This window comes from Varanus komodoensis, unplaced genomic scaffold (genome assembly GCF_004798865.1).
Source record: "Varanus komodoensis strain SLA01 unplaced genomic scaffold, ASM479886v1 scaffold44_3, whole genome shotgun sequence".
NCBI lineage: Eukaryota > Metazoa > Chordata > Lepidosauria > Squamata > Varanidae > Varanus > Varanus komodoensis.
This window is the reverse complement of record NW_025336010.1, coordinates 5966410-5979794: the sequence shown is the minus strand read 5'-3', so window position 1 is coordinate 5979794 and position 13385 is coordinate 5966410. Positions and strand designations below refer to the sequence as shown.

The following is a 13385-nucleotide window of genomic DNA, read 5'->3' as shown; positions in this document are numbered from 1 at the left end:
GTTAACTGTCACATAAATAATCATAAAATAAATAAATCTCATTTTAATGGCAAATGACTTTCTTCACTCCAAGCACCTGTTTCTAAGTCTTTACTCTCCACAAATGAGCACAGACTAAATTTATTCTGTAGATTTGTTTTTAAAAATAACATGGAATTTGCATGAATATAACAAAATGCTTTTTTGTTAGGTATCTTTCCTTGCAGTTTAACTCCTTTTGATGTCACTGAAAGCTTAGGAAAGCCATGGTGATTGCAAATAAAACAAAGCATCGATGAATATGTGAGTGACAGAGTTTGTCTTCAAATTGACAACAATAGGCAACAATTACTGTCCAGTAACCATAAGTCTTCTGTCTGAAATTTGTGAAAACGCTACAGAAACTTGTAATTGCCTTAATTTTTCCCCCAGCATGTAATAAACAGTGCACTCAGTCTTCTCTAAACTGTTCCTTTCTTGATCCAATCTAGCCTGAAGTCATACAGTGTGAGACCTGGTAATTCCCCCTAAGGTTATAATGAAGGTAAAGGTTATCTCTTTGTTAAATGAGTTAAAACACTGACTCCCAACTCTCATTTGTCCCTCCCCTCCCAAGTCTGAGTTTCTGATTCTCTCACATCAGCTGCTCCTGCTTGAAATGGGAGTGACCAGGCAGCTTATACGAGGCTGCAGTCACATTCACGAAAATCTCTCCTTTAAAAAAGGCTTATTCTGTGCAGAATAGGCCATTTGTCATGTTATTTATGTTAGTTCTTTGCTCTTCCATTGTTTAGGATGGTTAATAAAATTGGACTCATCTAGCTCTTCAAGATGTTTTGGAGCAGATTCAGAGCATAATATTCTCAGTGTTAAAATCTATAAGGGGATGTGTTGATATTTGAAGGTGGCCTCTTTATGTTTACCAAGGGTTTTCTTTGCATCGGTAAGCCAAACACTGCTGCTTAGCCAATCTATTCAATATTAAACTGACCAGGTGACTTGAACAATAAGAACTTTCCCACATCCATCTCAGAGCTGGGTATGAGCCATTACTGGATAGTAAGCAGACATATACCAAGAGGTTCTTCTGAAATTTCCACCCAGGGAATGGTGGAAGGACCAAACAAAACTGGAAAAGGAAGCTGGGAGTCCTTTTCTTCCAGTACAGGTGCCAGGAGGAAGTCTCCCAGGAAGTAAGGGAGCTTGAAGCAGGCATGTGGAGATATCAAGCCAGTGTAATGTAATGGTTAAGATTGCAGGACTGGGACTCAGGTGATCTGGGTTTTAGTCCCTGCTCAGCCATGGAGCCACCTGGGTGACTTTGGGCCATTCAAAGACTTAACCCAACCTACATCACAGGGTTGTTGTGGGGATAAGACTGAGAGCAGGAAGAGAATTGCGAAAACAATACAATTAATATAATAGTAATAAACATAATACTAATAAACATAATTATTTTTATTTATTTATTAAAACATTTTTATGCCGCCCCATTCGCCGAAGCCTCAGGGCAGCTTACAACAATAAGTTAAAAAATAATTATAACATTAAATTAAAAAAAATATAAACATTAAGTTAAAAATACAAAAATACCAATATAAAATAAACCACCCTGGCCAGATAAAATCCAATAATATTAACAATTAAAATGCCGCTTAATTAAAAAGGTCTTCGCCTGGCGCCAAAAAACAAATAATGGCGCCAGGTGGACCTCTCTGGGGAGCGCATTCCATAACTTAGGTGCCACCGCAGAGAAAGCCCTCCTCCGAGTACCCACTCTCCTAATTTCTTTCACGGAGGGTTCTCGGAGAAGGGCCTCTCCCGCCGATCTCAAGGGGCGGCCGGGCATATATGGATGTAAGCGCTCCTTCAGGTAACCAGGACCCAAGCCGTTAATTAATACAATAATAGCAGTGCTACCTACCCCAAGGCCAACAAATCATGGTACTTAATGTAAGATCATTTATTTATTCAGGTTTCTGCACTCCCGCTTCCCTTCCAGAACAGCATTGACTCTTTTGATGGTTCATACCCCTTTCTTTTATTAAGACATACTAGAAACAGAGAAACTGTGTGAGTCAGAAGGGGCCTCCCGGGCCATCTAGTCTGACCTCCAGCACCAGCCGGCTCTGCTCATGAAATGCCCACCATGAGCATGTCCAGCCTATCCTTGAACACCTGCACCGATGGGGCCTCAACGACCTCTCGTGGAAGCCCATTCCACACCCTCGGGGTCCTGATTGTCAGGAAGTGCTTCCTGGCATCCAAATGGAACCTTGGCTCCCTGAGCTTTGCTCCGTTGGAGCGCGTCCTGCCTTCCTCTGCAGGGGAGAACAGGTCTCTACCCATCTCCATGTGACATCCCCTCACATCCCCTAAACTGAAACTCAACCCAGACAAGACGGAGGTCCTGTTGGTTGGCGGATCGGGTTTCGGAGAGGGTGGATTTGACCTGGTCCTGAATGGTGCAACACTCCCTCTTAGGGACAAGGTCCGCAGCTTAGGAGTACTCCTCGACCCGGAGCTTTCTTTGGAAGCTCAGGTGACAGCGGTGGCGAGGAACGCCTTCCTTCAGCTTCGGCTGATTAATCAGCTGCGCCCCTACCTGGAGTACGACTGCCTGGCGACAGTGACGCACGCGCTGGTGACTTCCCACCTAGACTTCTGTAACGCGCTTTACGTGGGGCTTCCCCTGAAGACAGTCCGAACACTTCAATTGGTGCAAAATAGAGCTGCCAGGTTGCTGACGGGGACGGGGCGTTATGCTCACATGACTCCAGTCCTCCGTCAGCTTCACTGGCTTCCCATTGAAGCCCGGGCCCAATTCAAGGTGTTGATTATGACCTATAAAGCCCTAAACGGCTTGGGTCCTGGCTACCTGAACGAGCGCTTACGTCCGTATATGCCCGACCGCCCTTTGAGATCTGCGGGAGAGTCCCTTCTCCGGGAACCCTCCATGAAAGAAATTAGGAGAGTAAGTACTCGGAGGAGAGCTTTCTCTGCGGTGGCGCCCAACCTATGGAATTCACTCCCCAAAGAGGTCCGCCTGGCACCGTCGTTACTGGTTTTTCGGCGCCAGGTAAAGACCTTTTTATTTAAACATCATATTAATTGTTAAAACATATGATCTGGCCAGGGCAACTTCTTCTTCCTTCTCTTTCTCCTCCTATATTTTTATTTACTTATTTTATACTGATAATTTTAATTTTATATTTGTAACTCAGTGTATTTTTTGTATTTTTGTATTTAATGGTAATTTATTATGTTCTATTGTATTTCAATGTATTTTATTGTGTTGTAAGCCGCCCCGAGGTTTCGGCAAGGGGCGGCATAGAAATGTTATAATAATAATAATAATAATAATAATAATAATAATAATAATAATAAATAACATACCTGTATGTTGCCAACATATCCCCTCTGAGTCTCCTCTTCTCCCGGCTGAAGAGACCCAGTTCCCTCAGTCTCGCCTCATACCCCATCCCCTGCAAACTGGCCACCAACCTTGTGGCCCTACACTGCACTGACTCTAACCTGGCTATATCCTTTCTGTAATGAGGGACCCAAAACTGAGCACAATACTCCAGTTGTGGGTGCACCAGAGTCGTACAGAGTGGTAGTAATACCTCTCTTGATCTAGAAGGCACACTTCTGGCTATGCAACCTAGGGTAGCGTTCGCCCTCTTGACCACTACATCACACTGCTGACTCATGTTTAGCCTGCAGTCAATCAGCACCCCAAGGTCCCTTTCACAAGTGCTGCTCTCCAGCCACTTATCACCTAACCTGTACTTATGACAGCTATTCCTATGCCCCAAGTGCAAGACCTTGCGCTTATCCACTCTGAATGCCATCCTGTTGTCTCCTGCCCGCTTCCATAGTCTGTCCAGATCCTTTTGGATCTGGAGTACCTGCTCCTCAGTTGTGGCCACTGCTCCAGTTTTAGTGTTGTCTGCGAATTTGATCAGCAGACTGTTCACCCCTTCTTCCATGTTATTAATGAAAAGATTAAACAGGATCGGCCCCAGGACAGAGCCCTGGGGGACCCCACTTGTCACTGGCCGCCATCCCGATGATTCCCCACTAATGTTACCTTCTGCTTTCGAACAGTCAACCATGCCCTAATCCACCGAACAGTGCTTTGGTGTATCCGAAAACGCCTCAGTTTCTCCACCAGAATATCATGGGGCACTTTGTCAAAGGCCTTGCTGAAATCCAGGTATACCACATCCACTGCATCCCCTCCATCTAGCCATCTCAAAACCTTGTCATAGAATTCCACAAGGTTTGTCTGGGAGGACCTGTTTTTGCGGAAGCCGTGTTGCGTGGCTGCCATCCTCCCTTCCCTATCTAGCATCACTAGATCTCTCTCTGTTATGAGCCTTTCCATTGTTTTTCCTGCAATGGACGTAAGACTAACAGGTCTATAATTCCCCATGTCCCTTCTACTACACTTTTTGAAAATTGGGACCACTGATGCCGAGTATTCAATAAATATTCAGTAAATGGTCTCCAAATATTTTCAAAATTATTTTTATTTATCAGACAATTCCCCTTTTTGTATACATTTTACTGCTGTTAATTTGTCATCAATTCTTTAATATTTTGTCCCATGTGTCCTCTAAATAACGACAATAATGCTAGTCCAGGATCTGCTTTGATGTTTCAATTAAATATTTTTCTAATTTCTTTAAAAACTACTTACCAAAACTCATTTACATATTTGCACTCCTACCACATATGGAAAAATGTACCCACTTCCTGGTTGCATTTCCAACATACATTGGAATATTCATTACTCATATAGTTCAGTTTGGCTAGAGTTAAGTACAATTTCCAAACTAATTTATAAAAATTCTCTTTAATTTCTATTGACAAATTTTAAAATTCTCTTATCCCACATATTATTCAGTTTTTCAGTACCAATATTTCTTTTTACATCTGTTTTCCCAAGACTCTTTAAGAGGAACATATTGGTTCTCCACTTCATTCCTCCCGTCCATATATTATCCTGTTTTTCTTTCTGTAAAATTATATCTTCAAATTTAGTATTTGGGAATATATTGGGAATACCTAAACCTCCTGTTTTCTGGGGCATATACCATCTTTTTAAATTAATCCTTGCTTTTTTATCCCCATTACAAAATTTATTCATGTTTTACCATTCTTTCAAATCTTTCTCTGTTTATTTCATTGGCAACATCTAGAACAAGAAATTAATTGTAGGTAAAATCTTCATTTTAAATGGAGCTTTTCTACCACACCATAATAAAACAATCTTTCTAAATTCATTCATTTTCTCTTTCATTTCATATTTTAACTTACCAAATTATTGCAATTTTTGGAATATTTACACATAAATACTTAATTTTACACACCTTAACTTCTAACTTGCTCATCTTTTCTACTTATTACAGTTAAATAGCATTTCCAGTTTGTCCCAATTTACTTATAAACCCATTATTTCTCCAAATTTTGTTAAATGTATTGTAATCTGGTCCATAAACTTAACTGGATTCCTTATTGTTAATCATGTATCATCTGCAAATAAGCTAATCTTAATTTTATTCTCAAATCTTATACCTTTTATTAAATTATCGCATCTAATGCTATTTGCTACCATTTCTAGAATTAAAGCAAACAATATTGGAGAGAGAGGGCAACCCTGTCTACTATCCTGGCTTAGGGATGTATGTTGCATAACACCATTATTCACTATCACCATTGCAAAGTTTTTAAAGTACAATTGATTTATTATTATTATTATTATTACATTTCTATGCTGCCCCTTGCCGAAACCTCGGGGCGGCTTACAACACGATAAAATACATTGAAATACAATAGTACATAATAAATTACCATTAAATACAAAAATACAAAAAATACCTTGATTTACAAATATAAAATTAAAATTATCAGTATAAAATAAGTAAATAAAAATATAGGAGGAGAAAGAGAAGGAAGAAGAAGTTGCCCTGGCCAGATCATATGTTTTAACAATTAAAATGATGTTTAAATAAAAAGGTCTTTACCTGGCGCCGAAAAACCAGTAACGGCGGTGCCAGGCAGACCTCTTTGGGGAGTGAATTCCATAGGTTGGGTGCCACCGCAGAGAAAGCTCTCCTCCGAGTACTTACTCTCCTAATTTCTTTCATGGAGGGTTCCCGGAGAAGGGACTCTCCCGCAGATCTCAAAGGGCGGTCGGGCATATACGGACGTAAGCGCTCGTTCAGGTAGCCAGGACCCAAGCCGTTTAGGGCTTTATAGGTCATAATCAACACCTTGAATTGGGCCCGGGCTTCAATGGGAAGCCAGTGAAGCTGACGGAGGACTGGAGTCATGTGAGCATAACGCCCCGTCCCCGTCAGCAACCTGGCAGCTCTATTTTGCACCAATTGAAGTGTTCGGTTTCTTATATCTTCCAACTCTTTAGTTACTTTTTTGAAAAAGGCCATCTGATTTTCATTCAGTGAATAAATATTAATTAAGGTTCTCTCAGTTCTCCCTGCAATATAAAAAAACTACCCTTTTCATCTTTTCTGTTTTGTTTCTTTTAATTTCAGGTTTTTCAAATATAATAATTGCCATTCCCCTTGAGTTAGAACTCCCGTATGCTTTCTCATAAATATTCGACCATGATACCTTTAACTCATTAACCTTCTCCTTTTTTGATATGTCTCTTGCAAAAATACAATATCTGCTTTATCTTTATTTATTATAGCTTCATTTCCCCCCTTTTAATTACTTCCCCAAGCCTTTAACATTCAAAGATGATACTCTTACAATTTTAACCATTTCAAATTTAGAACACATATCCTTGTTGGTCCTTTGTGCACCCCCATAAATATACACAAACAACAACCACCCCCCCCCAAGCCAAAAAGAATATTAACCCTCTTTATTCCCCACTTCCAAAAACCCCACACTTCCAAAAAGATTGCCTTCCCCCCTCTTCCCCCAGAATGTCATTATCCTGGGCTTTACCTCTACCTTTGCAGAAAAAGGGAGGGGGAGAAACAACTGGTCAGCTCTGCTCTAAGTGTCTACTTTCCATTGCCTCTATACCCGTATTATCTTTACCCATCCTTTTAAAGACTTAATTCTTTAACTCTTTAAATTATCAATACTACCTTTCCCACTTAAAATTCACATATTCAGAATTCATCTAATATAATAGTTAACTTATTCAAGGTTAATACGCTACCCTATTTATAAATCCATTTTTTTTTTAAATCAAAACTCAGAGTGCATGCTTTGGGGGAGTAAGAGAGGAGACTGACAAGAGGTGTGCCACATTTTTGAATCATGCTACTCTGCTTCAACTATCAGGTTGCATTCAGCATGTTGAGTACAACCCGCGATCTAGCTATGCTTTCTGCAGGACACAGATGAGCAGCAACGACACCCCACACAAACTACCCCAATGGGATCCATTGCCAGTTGTTCTCATAAGACCAAGAGTGCTTGGGAATTGAACAGAGCAGAAAATGTGCCAAGTGTCCCCTTCTGCTTCCCAATTTTGCCCACTAAGGAGCAGTAGAAGTAGTTCCTTTACTATCCTGAAACACCCCCTTTTAATTGCAGGCAAGAGTCAAGGAGTGGTCATGATATGTTGAACAGCAGCAACAGTTTCTCATGCCTTCCCCAAGGAGAGAAGGCTAACATGCTAAGAAGCTGTCTGACATGGCAGAAGCTAGAGTTCAAGAGCCAGATCTTTAAGGTAGCCCTCATGGCTGCCCTGCAGGAAGTAGGAGCCTTCCTGGTGAAAAAGCACTACCAGTACCCAGAGAAGTTTCTTTTTCTCCTATGAAGGCCACTCAGACTGCAGACAGAGAGTCTGGGTTGCTGCAGAAAGCAGCAAAGTATGATGGGGTCATTATGAAGTAACTAGGGATCTCAGCTGTGCTGCCTGACTGCAGAGCAGAGCTGGCTGGAAAGCTGGGGGTATTGTCGGCTGTTTTTCTGCAGGCCTTGCCAATATGATCTGGTTTTAGTTGCTTAGTTATAAAAATGTGATTTTAGATACGGTTTTAATTTTAAAAAGTAATTTCATGATGTTTTATTTCTTTAACCTATATTACATTTTTTGTAAATGTCATTATTCTTGTTCACTGCCCAGAGAGTTTCAGCTATGGGGCAGCATAAAAGTTAAATAAATAAATGCATACATACATAAACTCACATCAAGCACAACTCTGTCCAGCTAGGAAGAGAGGTCATGTGCGGCATAAGATCCAGCCTGACCATTTTCCAGCATGGAAGCAGCAGACAGAGAATGAGAACAAAAAAACACAGCTATGCATGGAGGAAAAAATATGCTTGAAGAGTGGTGAAGTATGTGTTTGGTTAGACTGACAACTGAAAGGGGATTTTGTAGGGGAAGAAAAGCAGTGGTCAGTTGTCTGCACTTTTCTGAAAAGAGAGTATTAGGCACTGGATTGGGTATATTTTGATGTTTGGAAAATAGCAAAACTCAGTCAGACCTCTCAGGAGTCAGTCAATGAACATAAAGATGGCCTGTTGGATGTGGGGGTCTTTGGCTTTTGTATATCGAAGAGCTCGTTCATTCAAGGTGTGTGTGAGTGTGGGGGGGGGGGTGGACAGAATACTCTCCTCTTTATGCCAATAGAGGATGGTGACACAGCGTATCCTAGATAGCCAGCTCTTGGCAACTAGTTGTTACAGAGAAGAAAAGGTGATGGTGAGACATGACAATAAGTGTGAGGACAAAATGGAGCCCCCTTGTAACATCTCCCTGATGCTGGGAAGTTTGGTCTGAGTGATCAAAATAAAGGGCTCACTTTCCCATGGAGACTGGTTTGTAGTGTTGGTCCATCTTACCTGTCTAGAAGGTTTCTGCTATGCTTAGTACTCTAGTATATGCTGCAGCAATTCCTGATGGAGAACCTTCTGTCAGTTTCTCAGGCATTGGTATTGGGAGCTCGGCCGCTCTGCAAAAGAAAGACAATCTCCCCTTGTTTTAACTAAGCTAGTCTATTTGCAGTCAGCTTGTTAAGCCATTCTTGAAGGACAATTGAAGTTGTGGGCATGACCTCAGTTCTGGCCACAAAGGAGGCATTAGTACAGGAGTTTGGTTACTTTTCAGCTTCCAGTCACACAGTGGAATTTGCTCAGAAGGCAAATGTGTACTTACTACCTAATTATATTTTGGGTTCCTCAAAAAACTCAAAACCAAAAACTCCCTAGAAAGAACTGTGGAGCCAGGAACAATGCACATGTAAGACTGACAGCATGTTACCAGTAGTCTCTGCTGTACACAGCTTAGTGGAGCAAAGCATACATCACTGGCAGCCATGGTTCACTATTCTGCTCAATGTCACTTGGTGGAAGAGAATGTCCCATCTTGCAGGCACCTAAGGAATCTGCCATATCCTGAGTAACCTATTGGTCTGTCTAACCCAGTATTGTCAATACTGACTGGCCGCAGCTCTCCAGGATTTCAGGCAGGAATTTTCTTACCCAGAGAAGTCAGAGATTGAAGCATGAGCCTTCTTCATACAAAGCATATGCTTTGTCAGAGCTCAAACCTCTCAAACTTAGACTTCTACTAGCTCTTAAGGCTAACTCCATTGATGCCTACATAGTTGTCTTGCCATGAGTAGTCCCAAGCATAAAATGAAGCAGAGTACAAGGGCAAACCACATAAACAAGAGTTTATACACATGGTATTTCTGAATCATTCAAGCTAGAAGCTTTCCAGATGGAAAAACACCTTTGTAAAGTTCCTGGGGAACTGTGAGAAACTGTCAACCATAGTAGCAACGTCATCCTAGAAGTGAACAGTATGTCAGCCTAAACAGAGGACTGAACTCATGTGGCATAAAGGGCTTAAGAGGTTCTAGTCTTCCAACCTTTTGTTAGTTACCTGCCCACCACAGCAAGCAAGTGATGCTGAGGATGGATTTGAAATGGTGTGGGTAATTTTGACAAAATCATAAAAGTTCTGGTGAACAGGTGGTAGAGTTTTAATGCCTTATGTAGCTGCTTGCCTTTCCTCATCACTGATACATAAAAAGTGATGTGTTAAGCAGGTAACAGCAGTGTTGCTTTATTTACCTGAGGGATATGTTTCATAGTTCAGCTTTGCAGAATCTGGCTTGCATTGAATGCAGGAAGCAGGGTGTGGTGGGGAGGAAGAGGAGGAGGATTGCAAGATGCACTCAACCATGTTCATTAGCTTTGTGTGAGTATCTTGTGTTCGTATGGCAATAACACTGACTTTCCTCAGCAGGCTAGTTTTATTTTTTGCAGCTCTATGAAGATGTGACACCTTTGTTCACATAGTTGTGAAGGGGAGGGAATGTGGTGGAAAGTGATCTCCATTTAGAACTGATTCTAATTGAAAACCTTCTTAAGGACCAACAGTATATGTCATTAATCACATTTTCAATGAATATGTGTAGTAGTTACTTTGCTTTTAGATGGTCACGTGTGAAGCGTGTAGCCTGAAATGTAAGAGTGAATTTTAAATCTGGAATGTGGGAAAGGTCTGCATAAATGAGACAGTACTATAAAGCCACAAGTTCAAAGTTCAGTAGCTTTATTACTACAAATTATAGTATTAGATTTTTTTAAAAGGCCTTTGTTTTAATAAGAGGGAAGTCTTATGGTTTTTCAGTCCAGACCTCTTGAATGAGAAATCTGCAAGGGTGGAACAGTCTGTAAGTTTCATTTTCTACAAGTTTCAAACACTGGTTTATTCCATCATCAATTTTCACTTTTTAATAAATATCCTCATGAAAATTCACCCATACTTCCCCCATGTTATGAACGTTGGTGTGACTTTAGCTTCTTTCATAGGCAATGGGAGAAATGCATACAAAACGCATATATGTTTGTAGGCACTTCTAATTATATATGCATTTTATCCCCCACCCCCCCTTAGAGGACTGTACTCAAAATTCAGAGAAAGTGAAGGATTATTGCATGCATTAATTTAGAGAGTGAAGTTAGGTCTGTTTGCATTAAAATGGAAACTGAACAATTTCCTCCTGGTCCTTAGAAATCCAGTCTAAATCGAATGTAACTCAGAAAACAGATGACAAGTCATCAAAGAAATTCCATAGCTCTTTGTTCCATACTCTTTGGTTTACTGTTGAGTCTATCTATTCATGCTGAATATGACTAGCTGGGTGTCAGCAACTCAGTAACTTTGTATATCCTATAATTATTAAAATTGGTATAATTTTGGGGCTTGCTTTACAAAATTGGTGCAACATTTTAAAATATATGCAGAAGAAAAATCAGTGTATGTTTCTACTCTTTAGAACACATCAGTAATGGAGGATCAAAATGAAGATGAGTCTCCAAAGAAAAACACACTGTGGCAGGTATGCCTGATTCTCTTCTCTTCCTCTCTTTTTTCCCATGTTCCCAATAGAATATGGCAGTGTTTGCTTTAGAAAGAATTTGTGTATTTTTTGTTCTTTTTAAATAATACTTTAGCATTGTCTTGGGCATTTACCCAACCATGTAGCATCATCAGGCACTCTTGGTATGCTATGAATTTAAACAAGGGCTTGATACATAACTTATTTAGAATTGAGAACTTTATCAATGCACACACAAGTAAATCTGATATACTTTTTTCTTGCTGCTGGTAGTGGTAGGGCAAGAGTGATCTGTATGAAGATCTCTCAGGGATGGAGTACAAACAACAGGGAAATTACTGGCCTGGGGGAATTGGATGGTGGTGGTTGGAGGATAGGACAGCCAGGGTGAGGCAGGTTACAGTAAAGGTCCCGGAGGTCTGCAGGTGAAGCACCCCTAGTGTACAGGATGGAGATTATGTAAATGAGAATAGATATGATGAATTGTAAATTTCATCTTGCTTTTTGGAGGCCTTGTAATTGGGGCTTTTTCTCAGCACGGCACCATTGCTTTTTTGGCCAAAATACTTGTTTTCATTTCTTTTGGCTGAAATAGCAGTTTTCTCAGTTTCAGATGCAGCCCTCATGAAAACAAACAGGTACATTCATTGTGTTGCCCCTTGGCATTTTACAGTGGATGGGTGAAGTATTGTGTGCATGTGGCACTGGCTGCTCTGACAGGACAGTGGGGCAACATAGGTTGCATATTCTTAGTGCTTCACCTATCTCTTTAAGGCCAAAAGAGAGAGCAGGAAATCAATGGCCTGGATTTTCCAGGCCAAAAAGTAGCTTTCAACTGTGCGGGCAGAACAGTGGCCAGGTGCAGTTTGCCACTTAATTTGCATGGAGGGTATGCACAGGTGAAAATTGATACTTAGCCCAGGCAAATGCAAATTGCATGGTGGTTATATAAGTGTTTTCCATAATATTTTTCATAATATCATTGGATCAGAGAACACCTGTTAATTTTCCTCCTTGTACATGTTAGAAAGCATTTTTTGAAACCCAAACAGGAAAGGATTTGTAAATGTTCTTGCTTGACTTCTGAAGCCCTAAGTTTTTAGTTGGCAGTAGCAATCTATTACACTGTCCAGTTTTTCTGTGCTTAGTACTCTGCATTCACTTTTTCTCTGTAGACCTTGATAGTGGGTTGTTTAAACCATGGGTTGTTGGGGCCAAGCCTCCCTCCTGCTCACTAGTTTTGCATCTGTTTACATCATTCTGCAAGGCATTTCTGGGTTTTACTTTCCAGGAAACTTGGAAATTAAACAGGTCAAACCTGGCATTCTGGCTTGTTGAGGGTTACACAACCCATAATTCATTGTTGGGTTAAAATTCTGGGAGTTTTCATTTTTCTTGGGTTTAACAAAGTGAATGCAAAGTGGAGGTAGTGAGTGGACAGGAGTCCATGTGTTTGCTCACTCCCTTGCAACTTTGCTAATTCATGGGTTGTTTAATCCATGAATTGACATTCTGTACAAATCAGGTCACATTCTGGATTCCTTTACCTTTGCAGATTGTGGTATCTATTACAGCTTTTGCAGCAAAGTTCATAATACTCTCTAGTCACTAGGTGGTGCTGTGAGTGCAGTGATAGAAATTCTCAAAAAAGTTTAACAAGTAACACTGGTAGACTACCTTTTAATGCACCAAGACTAATAGCTGTAGTAATAAATCTGATGGCTTTTCCATCTCTCAGGATAATACTTTGTTTTGTAGATCAGCATGCAGAGATTAGAACAGTTAACACTGACTACAGATTGTCAGGTTTGGATGCTTGGTTGGTGCTTGACTTAGCATAATTTTTATATGCCCTTAGATGTTTCATTTGGTAGCTTTTCTAACCTATTCAAGCTCAGCTTTGCCTAAAGCCGTGTTCATTCTGTAACAATCTGCAGCTCTTATCATAGCTTGGCTGGATGAAATTGGATCTTGTATATTCAATACCACTGTTCATGGCTGCAAATTACCTAGTTGTTTTGTAAAAACACAGTGACAAATAAGCCAAAGTTTTAA

At 40.5% G+C, this 13385-nt stretch overlaps 1 protein-coding gene across 1 annotated transcript in view; it reads left to right on the top strand.

The window, feature by feature from the left end:
- The window catches only part of FBXW11 (F-box and WD repeat domain containing 11), a 73492-nt gene that overhangs the window by 44695 nt on the left and 15412 nt on the right, over positions 1-13385 (top strand). The window contains exon 3 of the mRNA XM_044444198.1: positions 11268-11330. Coding sequence (XP_044300133.1) covers positions 11268-11330 — 63 coding nt within the window. The remainder of the gene's footprint in view (positions 1-11267; positions 11331-13385) is intronic.